We start from the raw sequence: 13,711 nt of genomic DNA on the forward strand, positions 1-13,711 counted from the left end.
AAACATCCTTGTGCCTGAAAAAAAAGTCATCAACTCAGAAAAATTCTTAGCCATTCTCTCTCCAAATGTTGTTTTTCAGCATTCTTTCTTCCTGGAATTCTTTTTTATTTCTTTATTTTTTTTGAGACAGTCTCGCTCTGTTGCCCAGGCTGAAGTACAGTGGCGCAACCTCGGCTCACTGCAACTTCTGCCTCCCCAGTTCAAGTGATTCTCCTGCCTCAGCTTCCCCAGTGCTGGGATTACAGGCGTGAGCCACAATGCCCGATTAATTTCGTATTTTCAGTAGAGAGAGGTTTCATCATACTGGCCAGACTGGTCGCGAACTCCTGACCTCAAGTGTTCTGCCTGCCTTGGCCTCCCAAAATGCTAGGATTACAGGTGTGGGCCACCACACCCAGCCTCCTCCTGTAATTCTTATTAGACATATGTTGGATCTCCCACGAAGTCTCAATATCCACTTGACATTTTCTGTCTCTTTATCTCTGTCCTGTATCTTAGTCATTTCTTTCATTTCCCAGTTCACTATGTCTTTAGCTGTCTTTAATTTGCTATTTATTCTGTTCATTGTGTTTTAAAAGTCAATGACTTTGTTCCCGCAGTGAAAAGCAAAAAACAAAAAAGTCATTAACTGTATTTTTCATTTCTCTGAAGTTCTTTTTCAAACTTATCTGTTCTCTTTTCACAGTGTTATCTATGTCTTTCATCACTATAAACAAATTTAGTTTCCACCTGATCAAACTGAAATAGCTGGAGACCTAATCCTGCTATTGGTTTATCTGTTGACTCCTTCATGTTACACTGTTTCTTCCTATGTTTTGATATCAGAAGGAGCTTTATCTGTGGATCCCATGAGGTCTAGGCTGAAGTCGCATGCCCCCAAACAGCCTTGGTTTTGCTTCTGTCAGGTATCCAGGGGCCTAGGACCACTTTTTATATTAACTTCTTGACATGAGGGTTACAGGACAAGATGTATAATGTCAATTTGAACCCTAAACCTGTAGTAAGGGCAGAGTTATATATTCTTAGAAGAGACTTTTCCCCCATCCTTGTCATCCAGAGTCAGATAAGCTTCCTTCTTGTCTTCTAGTGCCGGTGAGCAGACTGTTTTTCTTATCCAAGTTTTCACGGAGGTTGTAGATCTTGGAGGGTTTGACTTCATGGTGTGAGTAGGGAGGTATTACAGGTCAAGGCCTCATCTCCTGTCCTACGTGGGCATAAAATTTCAAGTCTCTGGGATACAATACTAAGACTGGCAGTGTACCTCATTCTCTTATTCTCACGCTGCCATAGCATTAATGCTTATTCTTAAATGCTCTGGTTTTCAATTTTGTCTTCATTTTTGGCCCTTTATTATCTTATGAACTTAGACATATATACACAATATGTACATTCAAAAGCTGAGGGTTTCCCCCAGCATTGTTTGATGTTTTTTTTGTTTGTTTTTGGAGACAGAGTCTCGCTCTATCCCCCAGGCTGGAGTGCAGTGATGCAATCTCCACCTTCCGTGTTCAAGCGATTCTCATGCCTCAGCCTCCTGAATAGCTGGGATTACAGGCGCCTACCACCATGCCTGGCTAACTTTTGTATTTTTAACAGAGATGAGGTTTCACCATGTTGGTCGGGCTAGTCTCAAACTCCTGACCTCAGGTGATCCGCACTCCTTGGCCTCCCAAAGTGCTGGGATTACAGGTGTGAACCACTGTGCCCAGCCTGTTTGATGTTTTAAAGTAGAAGAATTTTCAGATAAGCTAGTACATCATACTACTTGGAATGGAAGTTTGCATATGTTTTATTATTTTTGTTTTTAAAATTTTAATACTTTTAAACTTGTTTTTTAATATTACATGGCCCATGACACAACCCTCAGGAGACCCTGAGGACATGTTCCCCTGCATTATAGCAGTGCATATCCTGAGATACTTTTGTACTCCCTAAGTAATCTGGGTCACTAAAAATTCTTTTTCAGAGTATGCAGCAGTAAGTAACAGTAACTATTCAGATATAAGAAATAAAAGAGTAGTAAACATGAATAAATCGGACATTCCTGGGACAATTTCATAACTCATATGTTTCTTCTGGGAAGTAAAGATAATGAGAAGGATTCTAGGCAAAAATTAATCTGTGTTCTTTCTTTTTTTTTTTTTTTGAGACGGAGTCTCGCTCTGTCGCCCAGGCTGGAGTGCAGTGGCCGGATCTCAGCTCACTGCAAGCTCCGCCTCCCGGGTTCACGCCATTCTCCTGCCTCAGCCTCCTGAGTAGCTGGGACTACAGGCGCCCACCACCTCGCCCGGCTAGTTTTTTGTATTTTTTTAGTAGAGACGGGGTTTCACCGTGTTAGCCAGGATGGTCTCGATCTCCCGACCTCGTGATCCGCCCGTCTCGGCCTCCCAAAGTGCTGGGAATACAGGCTTGAGCCACCGCGCCCGGCAATCTGTGTTCTTTCAACAGACATTTGAGCATATATGTTCACTGTTCATGGCACAGAGATAAGATACACTTGTTTATTCTACCAAAAAAATAAACTGCAAAAAGATAACTTCAAAACTTACTTTTCTAACTAGGCTTACTTATATTATTATTTATTTATTAATCTGAAAGTTAATATTTATATATCTGGTTAATTTCTACATGGAGCGAGTTAACTCACCTGGGCACAACAGATAAAGACAACTGAGATAGTCAATAAGAAAGCAGATGAAACTATTACATCAACTGAACGCTGAGGACCTCGACGCTGCAGGGTGTGGGTGGGAGAAAAGGAAACATTTTAAAATATATTTACTAATTAGCAGATAATTTCCATGGTTTCAATAAAGGTGTCGACTCATCACCATGAGTTGATCATAGCCCACAATGTTGAATATACCTAATTTGTTAGGCAAATTTTAATGATAAAGTGTTATGATTTCCTGAGGATTTGCAACAGAGTTAAAAGGGTATCTATATCTATATAGCATAAAATTATTGGTATAACTTTCAAATACTTCATTTTGTCAAACATAAGTCATTTATTCAATAAATATTTCTTAAGCATCTGCTTAGAACTAGATACTGTGCTGGGTGCTAGAAATACAACAGAGAACAACACATGGTCCCTCTACCTTCACAGGAACTAGGAGGGGAGTGAGACATCAAGCTCATAATCACAGATATATGTGATAAATTGTGATGAGTGCTAAAAGGGAAAGACATAGGATGCTTCGAGATACTTGGCAGGGAGACTTCATTTAGATTTGAGAGTTAGGAGTGTGGGCCTGGGAAGATCTCCAGATTAAGGGGGAGGGGCAGGGGCATGACGGCACACAGCAGTGTTCTAGGTAGAAGGAAGAGCATATGCAAGAACATAAAGCAGGACAGATCACAGCTCACGTAAAGAACCGAAGCAGTCTGACATGGCTGGAATGTAGTGGACTAGGAAGGAGAGTGTTTCAAAATGAAACAAAAGACAGGTGAATAAGGGAGAACTTAGATCATAAAGGGCATTATAAACCTTGTTAAGATTTTGTGCTTTATCTTATTTTTTTTTTTTTTTTATTTTTATTTTTTTTTTTTTTTTGAGACGGAGTCTCGCTTTGTCGCCCAGGCTGGAGTGCAGTGGCCGGATCTCAGCTCACTGCAAGCTCCGCCTCCCGGGTTTACGCCATTCTCCTGCCTCAGCCTCCCGAGTAGCTGGGACTACAGGCGCCCACCACCTCGCCCGGCTAGTTTTTTTTTTTTGTATTTTTTAGTAGAGACGGGGTTTCACCATATTAGCCAGGATGGTCTCGATCTCCTGACCTCGTGATCCGCCCGTCTCGGCCTCCCAAAGTGCTGGGATTACAGGCTTGAGCCACCGCGCCCGGCCGATTTTGTGCTTTATCTTAAGAGCAATGGAGAACCTCCAAGAAGTTTTAAGAATATAGGGCCAAATATACATTTTTAAAAGATCACTGGTGGCAGACTGAAGAAAGGAATGAAAGGAAGAAATGTGAATGCTGGAATGCCAGGTAAGAGGTAACTGTAGTAGCACAAGGCAAAAGATGATTGATGGTTTCAATGAGGGTGGTAGAAATGGAACAAAGAGAAGCAAATGGATTCAAGATATATTTTGGGAGCAGAAAAGATAGGAATTGGTGATAAATTGGATACTAGAGATTAAACAAGGATAATTCCTAGGTCTGGGCTTTCATGTTTCCCTCACTGAAGTATAAGCTTAGGTATGACGGTAGGGGCTTTCATCTCATCAACAGTGAATGGCACACGGTTAACATAAATAAGTGTTTACTGAATAAAATAATCAATGTACAAAAGAATGTAACACCTGCTTAGGGTTGATAATGGGGGAAATTTTGGATGAATTCAAGCAACAAAGATCAGATTCATCCCTCCATACAACAGATATGTCATAGGAAAAAAAATATCCATGCCAATTTGCATCAGTGACACTAAGTGGACTAAATTTAATAAGTTAAATTAATAAACAGAACAATTAATTTTTTAAATATAAGAGTAGATAAATAGGGCAAACTTTTTTTTTTACTTCTTTCATTATTATTTCAAAATATAAAGCATTAAACATCTAGGTATGTCAGAGGATAATTGGTCTTTAGGTCAACTTTACCAAGATATAGACAGTGCTGTGAATAAATATCATTGAACTTGCATGATTACTCCATATATAATGACATTCTACTGTTACTTAATGCAATAAGCAATCCTCAGGAAAAAAAGCGTTTTCCTAAAACCAATTTAGATGTTTCCCTCTTCCCTCCAGAGTTTTTACATCATACTTCCACAACTAGGACAATTATTTAAAAGTTTAAAGGAAAACAATGACATGAAAAGAATGACACTGAATTGCAAACTAATATTTTAAAATAGTAATAGGTCCCTTCTGTGAGGAAACTCATTGGTTAGTTTTTTTAAAAATTCTTTTTTAAGTAATGGGCTCCCTCTGCTGGCTTGTGACAACCAGGCAAGTAGAAACAAAATCCCTAATTCAGCTTTTGAATGAGTAAAAGCTGGTTACTATACATCTAGAGACAAATATATATTGATAAAGAAACTGGAACTATCAGAAAGGGCCAGCATGTTAAAACTACTTTTATCACTCCCATTCTACCTTAAGATAGGAACGGAGAGATAGCCACATTTTTATATTCTGTACTTTCTTCAACCGGAAATGAGGAACCTCAGATTTTCGAGCCCTCCTTGCAGATGTTAAATGTCCAAAGAGTTTTGCAAAAAGTAATCGCTAAAAAAGATTAAGATGAGGATTAATTTTCAAGTAGATTACCACAGGAAAACAAAAATCAACAAAATATGAATTGTTAAGATTTTATTTGGTTAGGTACTATAAAAGCAAAATAGAAAAATAATTAGGTAAAAATGACATAATGAAATAATAAAGTATTTCAGGAATACTTTTAATATTATGAAAATGATAAAATATTCTTATTCAGAAGTCTACATTATACCTACCTGTTTATAAGTTCTTTCTGCTACACAGAGCAAAAAGAAGAAAATCCACACAAGAGACACGCGAACCACAAAACTTATTATAACCATAGAAAGAACTATGACATCTTCATTAGAACCAAATGCAATCACATAAAGTTCTGAAGCAGAATGTGCTGTGAGTTGTTCCAAGTCTGTAGCTTGAGAGAGTCGGAAAACAAATGGAGTTAAACCCAGTATGAGAGAGATTGCATTTCCAAAAATCTGGTATCCTATTCCTGGTATATGGCTGTTCACCTTGAGGAAGCCAGGGGAAAAGAGAGAAAAGAAAAATAAAATTATACCATAAATGTCATCTACAGTAAAATTATTTATAGCAATATGAAATAATTTGTTAAAATATATTCATTTTAATATAAGTAATTTGAATCCCATTCAAGTTTGAGAGCCTACTACACATAAAATGTCATTAATTCTTCAGATCTTAAAAACAATTCATTATCAGATCTCTAATTCACTAAGTAGATGGCGAAAGGACTGACTGTCTTATCTAGATCTTGAAAAAAAAAATGTATGTATTTCATTATTTCAAGTTAGAAATATTCACAAATACTGTAATATTAAAGAGAATGAGATCTCATATTCACTTAAATTCAGTTCATTAAAGAAAAAAACTCAGCATTACACTTATTTCATACATTCGTACCTTAGGGTTTTTTCTTTTTTTTTTTTTTCCCAGAGACAGGGTCTCACTGTGTTGCCCAGGCTGGAGTGCAGTGGCGCAATCATGGGCTCAAGTGATCCCCCCAACTCAGCATTCGTAGTAGCTGGGACTACAGGTATACACCACAGTCCCCAGCTAATTTTTTGGGTTTTGTAGAGATGTAGAGACAGGGTTTCACTATTTTGCTCAGGCTGGTCTTTAATTACTGGGCTCAAGCAATAATCCCTCCTCTAGCTCCCAAAGTGTTGAGATTACAGGCATGAGCCAACATGCCCAGCCACTTATGTTTCTCTTTGAATAGTCCAATATATAAATAAGTGTCTCCTTAAACTCTAGAAGCATTTTAGAAGAGAGATGATAGAAGGAAGAAGAAATTAAACAGAAGGGAAAAAGATGAAGGAATTAAAAATAATAAAAAAAAGGAAATTAGATAATGGGACAATATAAGAGTTTCCAATATGCTAGACTGGCAGAACTAAAAGGGATCTTAACTATCATGTAGCCAACTTTTTATATTATACATTAGATAAATGAGACTATTGTAAATTAAGTGATCTGCCAATTCACAGGTAATTAAGTTACAGAGTACAAACTAGATCCAAGATTCCAGAGACTTCCCAGTCAACTGCTTTTAATTGCTCATGCTGAGATATGTATGAGCAATATCTCAGTATGATATTGGGAGTTTTATCAATTTCTAGACCCAGTTACTTTAATTCCTGTCTTACATAAAGTGTGGAGAAGAGTTCTAGCATAATAATGCACTAAAGAAATTTAGAAATTGCAAGTTAAAAACAAGTCCAGAGAAATCAACATATTTTAAAAATCAGCAATTATGTGAAAAAAGAAATAATAGAAAATAAAATTTAAATCCACAGTATTTGGATCAGATTTCTTTGAACTACTCAAGACTTTTACCACTACCTGAGTTACTTCTATATATTTAAGCAGGCAAGCAAGTATGAATGCAAATTTACTAGTTTGATTTCTTCATGTTTTAAGTCCTATTAAACAAACGAACCAGTAAGAATGATACAGAAACATACGCCTTTTTAATTATTTTATTTTTAAAGTTTTTGTAACAACAATCTCTAGACCAAAGAAAAGTCTTCATTAACACCTGTATATATCTACAAGCTCCTGAATTTCAAAAGAATGAATAACATAAAAGAGAAAAATTATAGATTGTATCATCTGTTCTAGGTCAGATAAGTGAAAACACTAGAAGATGAGAGTGGTTTGGTGACAAATCACTGTTTAAATCACAGTCAGAAACAAATATACACATATAACTTTTTTCAGGGTGAAGAAATGAGGTCAGTAGATTACTAGTATAACATTCCAGTAATTATCTTATATACAGATAATCACTAAGTCTTACCCTTGAACTACAAGAATAAAATTTAAAAACTCACTCTGTTCATTATCATTCCACTGATTTCAAGTACAGACATGTCTGCTTTCTTACAATCATTACCTTCCCATACTATAGCACTTATTTTTTCTAATCCTGGGTGGGAACTATGGAGCCAGGGCAAATGACTCTATAAAAAAAAAAAAAAAGTAAATATATTGATCACATTTAACAAATAAAATGTTTGTATATAAAGTTGTATATATATCTCTATATACACATACAATTTTAATGACACTAAAAATAAAAATTGGTGAATACATTTATCATGTTTTATAAATGAGATATGTAGATCTGTGCATAGCTAATATATTTATACACACAACTCTAAAACACTAAAATTCTATCTTAAAATTAGTTACCATATACACTGAACAGATATCATAAGAAGTTACACGGTTATAAAACTGTACAAGTTCAGAACTTTCTGTAACAAGTATTAGTCAACATATGTTCAAAAATATACTAAAACATGTCAGCAAAAGTATTTAGTTGTCAATCAGTCTACATAGTTGCAATATACTAATGCTAAAAGACAAATGGATATCAACTTGTTCATAGTAATCATTGTTCAACTTATGATCATTCATTAAAAAAGAATATGACAGCCGAGATTTGAATCTCTTTGAAAGACTATATAGTGCTACAGTCTTATCCCGAAAAAGAATCTTCCTTATATACTTAATGTTTAATATCTGATTTAGTTACTTTTCTGATATTTTAATCCAGCATTTCTCCAAAGGACCAGTCTAACTTTTTTTTTTTCAGATAGAGCAAATATTACAAACTGAAGCAGTCAGCCTCCTGAGTAGCTTGGGCTACAGGCATGTGCCACCACACCTGGCTAAGTTTTTTATTTTTAGTAGAGACGGGGTTTCACCATGTTGGCCAGGCTGGTCTCTAACTCTTGACCTCAAGTGATCCACTGGCCTCTACCTCCCAAAGTGCTGGGATTACAGGTGTGAACCACTGCGCCCAGCCCCAAAGCAGAACAGTTAATGATGGCAACAAGATTAATGAAACACTAAACCTTTATATAATCAGACTTGAAGAGAAGTAACACTAAAAGATTAAACCCAGATAGAGATCAGTTTGCTTGTTTATATTGCAGTATTTCTAGCATATTTTTAAGGACTCATATACTTCCTACATTTTGTTTTTTGAGATGGAGTCTTGCTCTGTTACCCAGGCTGGAGTGCAATGACGTGATCTCAGCTCACGGCAACCTCCGCCTCCCGGGTTCAACTGATTCTCCTGCCTCTGCTATAGCTGGGACTATAGGCGCCTACCACCACGCCCGGCTAATTTTTTAATTTTTGTAGAGATGGGGTTTCACCATGCTGACCAGGTTGGTCTCGAACTCCTGACCTCGTGCTCTGCCCACCTCAGCTTCTCAAAGCGCTGGGATTACAGGAGTGAGCCACAGTGCCTGGCCACTTCCCACATTTTTAAAAAACGATAGTTTTGGCATTCGTAGCAACCTCAAATTTTATAAAATATTTCGTTAAATATAACTTCTAACAATGAACAGAAGAATCTACTCTAGGTACATTTATTCTTTAGAGGACAAAAATGTGATTAAAATATGGTAAAAAAACAGTTTCTTGTAAACTTAACACTTTCCTCTGGGGGACTAAAGTTGCATTGATTAATTTCAACTAAAGTTGAATAATAATAATTCAATAATGTAAAAAAACAGAGGTGGAAAATTTTTATCTTTTCCAGAGATAAGGGATTTTAATATACTTTAACTTTCGTAATATACATTTCACTACTTGAGGTCCTGAAGAGTGCTAAGACACTAGTTATTAACTACCAACTTAATTTCTCAAATGTTATTTCCTCATTTATCTCCAAACAAAATATTCTGTTCTGGGAAAGAAATAATCTGTACCAAAATATATATCAAACTTTCTCTAGAAATTCTATAATTGTTAAGCGTCATGGAACCAAAAAGCCAGAAACAAGAAATGCAAGAAGCTAGAAGGAAAGAAGCTTGAGAGCCAACAGATTTCAACCACTGATTTACAGACTTTTTTAAACTCTCAGTCTGGAATAGTGAATTAATGTCTTCCTAATTACATGAAGAAAGGAATATATCAATACCAAGAAAGCCCATCTAGAGACAGAAATAGGAAATCAGGACATTCTCATCGTCCTTCCAAAAGCACTCCTTTTACATCTAGCTACCTTGCCAATTACTCTATCCAGCATCTGATATTACAATATTTCTAGAAAGCCTAAAGGCAAAAGAGAAGACAACAACTAGAAACTGGTGAATTTTAAAAGAGTTAATTACATGTTCAATGTTGTGTGTAGAAACTTGAAAAAATAAATTGAAAAGACTGCTATATTTCTCTCTTTCTCTCTCTGTCTCTCTCTATGTGTGTGTGGGTGTGAAATGTACATTGAAAAACAGTCTTGTTGAATCATGTCTGCAGTGTGGAGAATAGCATCACATGAAATACTTTTATTTTAAAAGATTCAGGGAAAACATCAGAGCAAATAATTTCATTTCATAATTTTATCACATAGGTTACTCTAAATATATTTTCTTTTTTCTTTTTCTTTTCTTTTCTTTTTTTTTTTGAGACTGTGTCGCACTGTACCGCCCAGGCTGGAGTGCAGTTCTTGGCTCACTGAAACCTTCACCTCCCGGGTTCAAGCAGTGCTCGTGCCTCAGCCTCCTGAGCAGCTGGGATTACAGGTGCCCGCCACTGTGCCCACCACCATGCCTGACTAATTTTTGTATTTTTAATAAGAGACAAGGTTTCACCATGTTGGCCAGGCTAGTCTCGAACTCCTGACCTCAAGTAATCCACCCGTCTCAGCCTCCGAAGCTGGGATTACAGGTGTGAGTCACTGTGCCCAGCCGCTATATATGTTTTCAAACTAAAATTTAGAACTTAAAAATTTTTTTTTCCTTTGGAGACAGCATCACAGATCCAAAAATGTAGAACTTTTAAAATGACTATACTTTATCCTTATTTAAAATCTCAACTGCTTTGCTCCTTGTTCATTCAAAACTACCTGAAAACCTTAATGCTTAAATGGTGGCATGTTTTATTTCAAATAAATTCACCATGACAACCACATACTCGTTGTTTCCAACTGTGGGAATGCAGCCATTTAAGCTTTACACTTACTAAAAACTGAATTTCAGCTGAATATAGCTTTATATTTTAGTATATATTCAGCTATAGAGAAGGACTAGAGGAGAAAAATTTTCTCCTGTGGAAATGTTTCAATTACTATTTACAAACAAAATAAAACAAAGATACACATTTGGGAATATTCTGATTAGAATATACTAATTCAAATGCTCAGTGTTTTTTCATGAGAAGGAATTTTTCTATCTGTATAGTAGGCAGAAAAAGGTCTTCCAAACCTAGCACAGACTGGTTAAACAAGAAAAAAACTAGTAGCTTTTTAGTAAAGGGAGCTAATTTCCATTACTTAGCTACTAGTAAATCTAAAATCATGAGCTTATTTTTTGAAACCTGAGAATTAAAAATCTGAGTAAGATCAAGTCTTTAATCTAAAAGCAAAAACAATATAAGCCTAAGACACTATAATTAGATATACAGAGTAGAGCATTAACAAATTTTATGTGACAGACTTAGGAGCAATTTACTCTGCATAGACATCATAAAACAATTAATATCATTTAAGAAAGCACTGGAATTGGCATGTTTTGAAAAAATTTAATTTTGTTTCAGGCATTCAATATTTATTAAATACCTACTGTGTACCTCACACTGTGTGATACAACACTGAGCAAAAAAACACACGGTCCCTGCTTTTATGCTGCTTAGTTATCTCTGGGAAAATAGCTCACAGGCATTTCCCTCAGTCTTAACTCCAGTTGTTAGTCTCAGTGACTTAGATGAATACGCAGATGATTCATTCAACACCCTATGCTTTCATGGATTGTTCACTGTTTTTTCATTTCTTCAATACCAAGGACTCTAAACTACTCCCATAGCCACACCCTAGACCTTGTCACCATACGAACTGCTCTACTTCTGAAAGGAATCTACTACAACTTCCCATCTTAACTGGTCTCTCAAACCTTCAATTCTAAAACACTTGTTCCCTTGAACACACCTATCCGTAAATGTATCAGTCCCTTCCTGATTTCATTGCCTTCTCGATTTAACAATCTAATGATTAGACTCCTACCAGATCCACCATTTCAATCATCCCCTCTCCTGTCCCTTGAATAGCAACTATTTATTGAGCACTTACTCCGTGTGACTTTGGGCACATTACTCAACTCTGAGCAATGTAAAATGAAAATAAACTACATTACCAAAGGTTGTGAAGGTTAAATACATGAGATATTGCAGCTAGATTACTTTGCACAGTGTGTGGCATAAGTAAATGCTTATTAAATGTCAGATATAGTGACAACTACATTCCAGAAAACATCACATAGCTGTGTAGAATAGGCAACTACAAATTCATGGTTTCAGATTCCAGCTGGACCCTCAGCAATGTGGCAAGGTAGTATGATTGTTTTGATGTGTTCATTGGCTTGAATACACACACACACACTCTCTCTCTCTCCCCACCCCCCACCCCGCCCCCGCCCTTTCTCCCTCTCTCTCTGTCTCCTTCCTCCATTCTCCACAAATGTTAACTTAAAGCCTTCACCACCATCCAAAAGCCTCCTCTTGTATCATCTCCCTTATTGCCAGTAGATCCCTTGGACTCTTGCACTTCACAGAAAAGAGATCATCAGGCAATAACTGTCTTACCATCTTGCTTGCTGCATGCACTCATCCTTATCCTATCTCAGCAGAGAATGTTTTCCTCTTCCTGTCAAATGCTAAGCTTCCTGATTATGATTCCCCTCCAGAATCCTAAGAAACGTCATTCCACCAGTCAACATTTTCTCCTGTACCTCTTTGATTCTTCCCTACTGGTTTTCCCCTGTGTATATCAATGTTTTCAAATATCTCATATATTAGGGAGTAAACACCAAAACACTCAGCTCAATTTCCCTTCTAATTACCACTTGGTTTTTTCTAAACATTCATAGCCATCCTTTTTATATTTTATTTTTGAGACAGAATCTCGCTCCATCATTCAGGCTGGAGTGCGACGGCACGATCTCAACTCACTGCAACCCCTGCCTCCCAGGTTCAAGTGATTCTCATGCCTCAGCCTCCAGAGTAGCTGGGATTACAGGTGCCTGCCACTATGCCCGGCTAATTTTTGTATTTTTAGTAGAGACAGGGTTATTTAAAGTAATGGCAGCTTGCCTTTTTCATTCAAAATTATATTCAAAAAGACTTACTCATGTTGATCTATGCAGCCGAGTTCATTCCATTTCACTGCTGTATACTGTTTTATCACACACCATTATTTATTAATTCCACTACTATTGGCTATTATATTTTCAACTTTCACTATCACGCACAATACAATGATAGTGCCTATATTCTAAAGTTTCATTCTAAAGTGGAATGAAAGGGTCCTAGAAGATACAGAACTTCAGCTTTACTATATAATGACAAACTGCTCTCCAAAGTAGCTGTACAAACAAACATCAGTATTAGAGTTCTCTCTTCACATTCTTGCCAACACTGTAATTTATCAGGTTTTAAATTTTGACAATTTGATCAATATTAAATAGTATCTAATTGTTCTAATTACATTTCCCCAACTAATAGCAAGGCTGACCATCTTCCCTTATATTTTATTAGTCATCAGGGGAGTTGTCTTTTCACATCCTTTTATTTTTCTATTGAGTCATTTGTCTTTTACTTACTCATCTGTAGGAGTTCTTTATGTCCTGTATGTAGTAACACTCTGATAGTTAATGTACTGGAAATATCTTCTCCCAGCCTGTGGCTCATCTTTTAACATGCCCAAAGTTTTAAATCTTAAGATATTCAAATTTATCTCTCCATTTTTGTTTGTGCTTTTTATAACTTGTTTTTAAAAATTCTTCTCTAACCTGAAGTAACAAATATTTTTCTCCTGTATTTTCTTCTAAATGTTTTAAAGTTTTGCTTTTCTAAATGCTTTAGAAACTATTTGGAATAAATTTTCATGTGTATAATCATTTGACTCACAACCATATAGTCCGTTCTTTTTCTACTGATTTGTGATGCCACTTAATGTCACAT

General features: G+C 36.3%; 1 protein-coding gene across 14 annotated transcripts in view; it reads right to left on the minus strand.

Annotated features, from left to right (window-relative positions):
* Positions 1-13,711, minus strand: part of PHTF2 (putative homeodomain transcription factor 2) — a 159,506-nt gene that overhangs the window by 11,911 nt on the left and 133,884 nt on the right. For all 14 annotated transcript variants that reach the window (XM_074035677.1, XM_074035673.1, XM_045388652.2 and 11 more), the window contains 4 exons: positions 7,576-7,704; positions 5,461-5,733; positions 5,102-5,233; positions 2,648-2,734 (listed from right to left, as the gene is read on the minus strand). In XM_074035677.1, the coding sequence (XP_073891778.1) occupies positions 2,648-2,734; positions 5,102-5,233; positions 5,461-5,733; positions 7,576-7,704 (621 nt within the window). The remainder of the gene's footprint in view (positions 1-2,647; positions 2,735-5,101; positions 5,234-5,460; positions 5,734-7,575; positions 7,705-13,711) is intronic.

The sequence above is a fragment of the Macaca fascicularis genome, chromosome 3 (genome assembly GCF_037993035.2).
Source record: "Macaca fascicularis isolate 582-1 chromosome 3, T2T-MFA8v1.1".
Lineage (NCBI taxonomy): Eukaryota > Metazoa > Chordata > Mammalia > Primates > Cercopithecidae > Macaca > Macaca fascicularis.